Source organism: Rhinopithecus roxellana, chromosome 3 (assembly GCF_007565055.1).
Source record: "Rhinopithecus roxellana isolate Shanxi Qingling chromosome 3, ASM756505v1, whole genome shotgun sequence".
Lineage (NCBI taxonomy): Eukaryota > Metazoa > Chordata > Mammalia > Primates > Cercopithecidae > Rhinopithecus > Rhinopithecus roxellana.
The window spans coordinates 15,951,795-15,959,881 of record NC_044551.1 but is presented as its reverse complement, the minus strand read 5'-3'; the positions used below and the strand labels follow the sequence as shown (position 1 = coordinate 15,959,881).

The 8,087-nt window shown below is 46.9% G+C and overlaps 1 protein-coding gene across 1 annotated transcript; it reads left to right on the top strand.

Annotated features, from left to right (window-relative positions):
- Positions 1 to 703: 703 nt before the first annotated feature.
- Positions 704 to 7,251, top strand: LOC115896504. Its single transcript, XM_030927621.1, has 6 exons — positions 704 to 769; positions 5,977 to 6,360; positions 6,589 to 6,809; positions 6,853 to 6,908; positions 6,976 to 7,023; positions 7,062 to 7,251. Exons 2-6 carry the CDS (start codon positions 6,081 to 6,083, stop codon positions 7,114 to 7,116), a joined length of 660 nt encoding a protein of 219 aa, XP_030783481.1. The 5' UTR covers positions 704 to 769; positions 5,977 to 6,080; the 3' UTR covers positions 7,117 to 7,251.
- The last annotated feature ends 836 nt before the right edge of the window (positions 7,252 to 8,087 follow it).

Sequence of the window (8,087 nt, the reverse complement as noted above, 5' to 3'; positions counted from 1 at the left end):
TAGATAGGCTGTTTTGATTTAGAAGTCTCCTAGTGACTTTTTTGCTTGTGGGTCTTTCAAAAACTTTCAAAGCAAGATTTTGCACATTTCTGGTCTCTAATTCCTGACACATTCAGCATTGCAAGTTAAGATAAGCCCGAACTCCAAACCTTTGCAAAGTCTGGGCAGCAACACGGTCACTTCTCCTGCCACCTGGCCAGCACGCATAAGCCATCAAGTCCTTGGCTGGCTGGGCTGGTGTAGCATCAGGGCAGAGAGCAAAACACCTTACTCAAGATGTGGGTGTGAAAGCACTTCAGGCTCCCTGACAGCCAGAACTCACCACAATCAAGCAAGAGTTGTGAGAAGAAGGTGCCAGGCACGGGATGACCTCTTGTGGGCCCATGTTTCTCCACTTTTCATGCTAGAAATCCAAACTAGCCTCCTTGGCTACCACAAGACCCTCTTATTGATCAGGGAAAGCACTCTTTGTCGCTGTATCAGCACACAGGCAGAAGAAAAAGCAACATTCTTCCAGTAGTGCAGTCTTATCACTATCTTCACAAAAACGAAGGCTCCAAAACTCAGCGAGGTGAAGCGATTGCCCCCGTCACAAGCTCATCTCTAAACTGTACTCTCGTTTACGCATGTTGTCCACTTCGGCAGTATAACAAACATTCCATCACACGTTCTCTGTTGTTTCTCTTTCTGAACATCGCAAACAGGCTGCAACAAGAACGAAGACAGCCCGTGAAAACCGACAGTGCTGAAAGTGAAGACTGAGATTCAGGTGAGATATGTGGCAGTACGGGTCACGTTGAAATCTACCCAAGTTTGGTTCTCTAGAGAGTGCAATATCTTCTTTAAAAAATCACCAGTGCAAACTCAAGGGCTAGGATGCTTGTTGTTTCCTTGTCTCTTGATGTCAACAGTAACCCCAGAATGTGAACCACGTGTCCGTCTTTAGAAGTAGTGCACGGCAGACGAGGTATGAAAATATCGATTCATCTTTATTTTCTAGGCAGTAAACAATGTATACGTTGTAGACCGCTCATTTTCATCTTGCTTTAAGTCTAAGAATTATTTTCACCCAGTTGTACTAATCTAAGAACTTTAAATAATGAACACCTGCCATTTTAAGACGGTTTCTGATTAGAAGCCTCTGGCCCTACCTATCCTAGCTTTCTGCTCAAACCTTGAGGACGATCCATAGAACGCAGTGAAATTTAACTGTGAAACAAATGATCATTGACTTCCAGAATCAGGGGGAAAGTTTACTCACTAGAAGGCTAAAGGAATTTGCTATGAGGCTCACACATGAGTTGGCAAACCATCCAGCCATGCTCTGCCATCAGAATAGGAAGCCTGAGCACTTGAAACCAGAGGAGCATGCGCTCCCTCCACTTCTGTATCCCCTCAGCTAAGAAACACGAGACATGATAGGATCTGAAAATGAGACCTCAACCCTTTCTCTAGCTGTTACCTGTGCTTTCCAAGGCAAAGCAAGCTCCTTTGCACCCTGAACTCTACCATTCAGTACCTGCCTTCTCACAATGCTTCAGAGAGGCACCTCCCAAAAACTAGCTGGACAGGAAAAGGGTATAAACACACACTGAATCCTCAAAGGCATGATCCATACAAGAAAAGTCCTATGATCGGGGAAAACATGAAGAGCCCTGGGATCCTCAGAGTTCCTGTGCTCCAGGCAGCTTCCACAGCTGGCTGGGTGCCCTGGAGCCCTGAGGAAGGTCAAGGTCTCCCAGCAGCACAGCCCTGACCAGCACCCTAGAGGACAAGAGGTCAGGACTGATGGTTCTGTGTATATCCTGTGAAAATGTTGCAGAACTGGGAATAGACATCACCAGGAAAGCCCAGAAAGACAGCAAACCTAGGAAAATTGTTCTCTAGAAAAACAGTGTTTGAGATGCATAGCACAGGGGCTGAATGAGGCAGGAGTCAAAATCATAATTGGAGACAAGCTGAGATGAGAAGACAAATCCACTGAGATCAAAGGGGAGCTGAATGAGATATGGAAAGATTGCAAGAAACTGACCATGAAATTGCAAAATCAAAATCTTTCAAGGAAACATGAAGTAAATTGGTGCTGTAAAAAACTGTCTCAGTGATATGGAGGACAAACTTAAGAAGCTACAACTTGAGTTCGTGTAAAATGTCTACAGAACCGCACCTGATACTACGTGTATTTGGCTTATGATTCTGATGACTGAGCTATGTATGTGGTGATGGTCTCAGCCTTCTTCCACTAACAGCAGAAGGTGAAGGGAGCTGACATGTGCAGAGATCACATGGAGAGAGGGGAGGTGAAGGGGTGGAGGAGGCTCCAGGCCCTTTTCAACAAGAGCCCATGGGTTGGTTAGAGCAAGAACTACTAGAGCTGAACTCACTCCTTTCAGCGGGAGGGCTTTAATCTCTTTGCAAGGGGTCCACCCCCATGACACAAACACCTCCTGTGAGGCCCCATCTCCAACACTGGAGATCAAATTTCAACATAAGGTTTGGAAGGGTCAGATGTCCAAAAAGAGCACGTTCCCATGGCAGAGCTTGATTAGTGATTGAAACAAGATGGTTCAGTGTGTTTTATAGAAGTTCAAACTCAGCCAACCACAGCTTGTCTGCTGAAGTTACAGATAATTTCAGGTCACATTATTTATTGTTTGCATGTTCTTTATCATTTGCATTATGTTTGAATGAGGCTAAATCATTTCTGAAGCATCTGGTTTTCCTAGGGTGCTTTTGAAATGATTTAGCCTCATTCAAAAACAAATATTCACCACTAGGGTTTTATACAGCAAATGTTGGCTGTGATAACGTCTTACAGTTGTGAATTACTGTAGCCCACATGAAACACTTCTTCAGTATGCCTTCCCCTTCTCAAAGTGCCTGTGGGTAGGAGTCAGTCACTCGTATCTCTAGAAAAGGAGATGGTGGCTAAGAGAGTTGTCTGACTTTTACATAATCCCAGAAAGGACTTAAGGTAGATTTTAAAGATCGTGGAATACAGACTGATGGCATAAAGGGAAAAGGGAGGGGAAAGAAAGAAGGTAGTGATACGAAGCCTGAGGTTCTAGTCACGTGGCAAGTCACTTACCAGGATTGGACAATGCTCTGAAAACTGAGGAAGTTAGGGTTGTGTGTGTGTGTGCACGTGCGTTTCCGCGTCCATGTGAGTGCGAGAAGTTAGGGGGTGTGCGCGCGTGTTTCCGCGTCCATGTGAGTGCGAGAAGTTAGGGGGTGTGCGCGTGCGTGTCCATGTGAGTGCAAGAAGTTAGGGGTGTGTGCGCGTGCGTGTCTATGTCCATGTGAGTGCGAGAAGTTAGGGGTGTGTGCGTGCGTGTCCATGTGAGTGCAAGAAGTTAGGGGGTGTGTGCACGTGCGTGTCTATGTCCATGTGAGTGCGAGAAGTTAGGGGGTGTGTGCGCGTGCGTGTCCATGTGAGTGCAAGAAGTTAGGGGGTGTGTGTGCGTGCGTGTCCATGTGAGTGCGAGAAGTTAGGGGGTGTGTGCGCTGCGTGTCCATGTGAGTGCAAGAAGTTAGGGGGTGTGTGTGCGCGTGCGTGTCTGAGGAAATTAGGGTTGTGTGTGTGCGCGCATGCGTGTCTGTGTCCATGTGAGTGCGAGAAGTGGGGGTGTGTGTGTGCGCGTGCGTGTCTGAGGAAGTTAGGGTTGTGTGTGTGCGCGCATGCGTGTCTGTGTCCATGTGAGTGCGAGAAGTTGGGTGTGTGCGTGTCCGTGTCCATATGAGTGCGAGTGTAAGTATTCTTAAAGGCATCAATGAACCGAGGCGACATAAGGAATTTTCAGGCCGGGGTTGAAGGCACAGAGGAACCCAGAGAGAAACCCAGTGGGGAGTGCAGCTGGCCTTTGCCCCGAGGGCGTTTGGGAAACTGGTGAACTTCATTTTCAGCTTTACAAGAGGCAAAAAGAGAAGATCAAGCTGAGAGCACAGCCAGAATGGCAAGCCAATCAGTAATCTCTTAAAGTTGGCACCCCCAGATGGCGGTACCCTCATTGCAGTGGCAAAGTGGAAGTAACTCACTTCTCCACCCGCAAAGGAATCAGGAGTGATCAGTCATCTCGAGCCCTGGAGCTGAAAGAAAAAGAGAAAAAACACTGCCGAGTATTTGGAGCAAAGGTTGTCCCTAACTGTGTGCGATGGGTGACCGAAGCTCCCAAGCTGAGAGTTTAACGTAGACTGATTCTGCACTGATCATTCCCAGGGGCCAAGCATCATTCCTTCGGAGTAACAAACCTTCATCCTAAGGCTCAAAGATTTCTCACAAATAAAACTACAAAGCAGACGAGCAACTCTTAATGAAAAGTAACTCACCACACGTAAAAACAAAGCACTGTGAGTGAGAAGCAACAGAAACCATAGTAGAAACAGACACACAGTACTTCAGATATTGAATTTGGCCGACCCGACCAAAACATAAAGAAAACACAAACTCAAAAATATCTGGAGAGAACAGAAAACTATTTTTTAAATTACCAAGCAGATGTGGAAAAATACCAAATAAAACTAATACAAATGAGAAATATCACTGATTTTTTTTTTTTTTTTTTTTTTTTTTTTTTTTTTTTTGAGACGGAGTCTCGCTCTGTCACCCAGGCTGGAGCGCAGTGGCCGCATCTCAGCTCACTGCAAGCTCCGCCCCCCAGGTTTACGCCATTCTCCTGCCTCAGCCTCCCCAGTAGCTGGGACTACAGGCGCCCGCCACCTCGCCCGGCTAGTTTTTTGTATTTTTTAGTAGAGACGGGGTTTCACCATGTTAGCCAGGATGGTCTCGATCTCCTGACTTCGTGATCCGCCCATCTCGGCCTCCCAAAGTGCTGGGATTACAGGCTTGAGCCACCGCGCCCGGCCACACTGATTTTTTTTTTAACTTGATGGATGGATTTGACAACAAATTAGACACAATTGAAAAGTGAATTAGAGAACTAGAATCTAGAGCTGAACAAATTACTGAAATAGACACAAAGTGACAGAAATGCGAAATGCCAAAACATTAATGAGAATACAGTTTGAAGACTGTGTTATGTTTAGTTAGAGTCCCAGAAAGAGAAAAGAGAGAAAATTGGGAAGAGGTCGTATTTAAGGAGATTTGGCTGAGAATTTGCCAACATTGTTAGAAGACACCAACTCACAGATTTATAAAGCGCAGTGAATCCAAGAAGGTTAAATAAAATTCTAGATACAACATAATTCAATTGATAAATGCAAACAAAGAAATATATATATAATATATATGTATATATATATTTTTTAGACAGTCTCTCTCTCTCTCTCTCTCTCTCTCTCTCTCTCTCTCTCTCTCTCTCTCTCTCTCTCTCTCTCTCATCTCTCTCTCTCTCTCTCAATATATATATATTGAGCTCTGTCGCCCAGGCTGAAGTGCAGTGGTGTGATCTCGGCTCACTGCAAGCTCCACCTTCCGGGTTCACGCCATTCTCCCTCAGCCTCCCGAGTAACTGGGACTACAGGTGCCCGCCACCACGCCTGGCTAATTTTTTGTATTTTTAGTAGAGACGGGATTTCACTGTGTTAGCCAGATCTCCTGGTGTCAATCTCCTGACCTTGTGATCCACCTGCCTCAGCCTCCCAAAGTGCTGGGATTACAGGCGTGAGCCACCGCACCAGGCCAAAGGAAATGTTTTTAAAATATGTAGTGATAAAAGATGGGTTGTCTTTCAAAAAGGTATTTTCCCAAGAAGAACAAATAGAAAATGGCCTATGTCAGTGGTGCGCTCATCTCTAAGCTTTCTGGAAGGATGGGGAGGGCAGGAGCCTTGCTCAGGAGGACTCTCACTAGACCCAGCTGGGAGTGGGGCTAAGCCAAGGTGATGATCCTCCCAGAAACCAGCCCTGCCTCTCCAGGGAAGAGGGTGGGATAAAAGCCACTGGTGGGTTTCCATCACAAGTAGAGCTGAGCTCCCTCCCTGGTGGCTGCTCAAAGAGTGACTTTGTTTTGTCCTGCAGAAGCTGAGGTGCCCCTGTGATCCAGGTCTTCCACCCTGAAACCCCACCCCTGCATCAAGGTCCTGCCTGGAGAGTCTACCTTGCAAAGCTTCCTGCTCCTGCACATGCCACAGGCCAGCAACCAGAGCCCATCATCTCAGAGGCCCCTGTATGTCCTTCGAAGGAACCAGGACCCTCAGAGCCCAGCATCCATCCTTGTCGTCATCATCACAACCAAAGAAGAGCAAGCCTGGCAGGCGGGGTTACATCTCCAGGATGATGGGCTGCCAGCAACTGCACAGGATACGGCCACCTGCTTAACTGTGCTGTCCAGCCAGCCAGCCAGCTGCAGGGCCTCTTGCTGCTCAAGAAGAGCTGATGGGCCGGGGACATTGGATCACACGTGTGGGCACAGTACTGAGAAATGGGAGCACAGTGCTGAGAAATGGGAGCACAGTCCTAGGAAATGGGAGCACACAGTACTGCGAAATGGGAGCTCAGTGCTGAGAAATGGGAGCACAGTAGTGAGAAATGGGAGCACAGTCCTAGGAAATGGGAGCACACAGTACAGGGAAATGGGAGCACAGTGCTGCAAAATGGGAGCACACAGTATTGGGAAATGGGAGCACACAGTACTGGGAAACTGGACCACACAGTATTGGGAAATGGGAGCACAGTACTGGGAAATGGGAGCACAGTACTGGGAAATGGGAGCACACAGTACTGGGAAATGGGAGCGCAGAGTACTGGGAAATGGGAGCACACAGTACTGGGAAATGGGAGTGCAGAGTACTGGGAAATGGGAGCAGAGTACTGGGAAATGGGAGCACAGTACTGGGAAATGGGAGCACACAGTATTGGGCAATGGGAGCACAGTACTGGGCAATGGGAGCATAGTACTGGGAAATGGAGCACAGTACTGAGAAATGGGAGCACAGTACTGGGAAATGGGAGCATAGTACTGGGAAATGGAGCACACAGTACTGGGAAATGGGAGCACACTGTACTGAGAAATGGGAGCACCGTACTGGGAAATGGGAGCACACAGTACTGGGAAATGGGAGTATAGTACTGGGAAATGGGAGCACAGTATTGGGCAATGGGAGCACAGTACTGGGAAATGGGAGCACAGTACTGGGAAACAGGAGCACACAGTACTGAGAGATGGAGCACAGTACTGAGAAATGGGAGCACAGTGCTGGGAAACCCCATACCTGGATTCTGAGTTCTTCAGCCTAGCCCAGACTTCTTATCTTAGTAGACAACAAGAGTCAAGAGAAGACCAGAGAACCACAGTCATCATCTGTATTTTAATGAACTCTGCATTTTAGTCTGTAGTTGTATTTAAAAGATAATCAGTTTTCTAAATATATCTATAAGTTACTACGTGCATTGGGCTGTTTTGTGTTTTTATAAAGAAATACCTGAGGCTGGGTAATTTATTTAAAAAAAAAAAAAACAGATTTAACTGGCTCACAACTCTGCAGGCTGTACAGGAAGCACGGTGCTGGTATCTGCTTGGCTTCTGGTGAGGCCTCAGGAAGCTTCTGTCATGGCAGGAGGTGGGGTGGGAACCAACACGTCATGTAGTGAGAGCAGGAGCAAGAGAGAGTGGTGGGGTTGGCGGGGGTGCCATACATTTTTAAATGACCAGATCTCAAGTGAACTACCAGAGCAAGAACTCACTCATCACCAAGGGGATGGCACTAAACTATTTATGAGGAACCTGCTCCCATGATTCAAACACCTCCCACCAGGCCCCACCTCCAGCACTGGGGATTACATCTCAACGTGGGACTTGGAGGGGACAAACATCCAAGCTATATCATTCCACCCCTGGTCCCTCAAATCTCATGTCCAACTCACCTTGCAACATGCAATCATCCCTTCCCAATAGTCCCTGAAAGTCTAAACTCATTCCAGGATCAACTCAATCAAAATGCCAAATCTAAAGGCTCCTCTGGAGATGAGTTCCTTCCACCTATGAGCCTGTGAGATAAAAAACAAGTTATTTACTTCGCAGATACAACAGATACAATGATGGTACAGGTACTGGGAAAACATACCTATTCCAAGAGGAAGAAATTGGCCAAAAAAAAGGCCATAGGCCCCAAGCAAGTCCGAAACTCAGC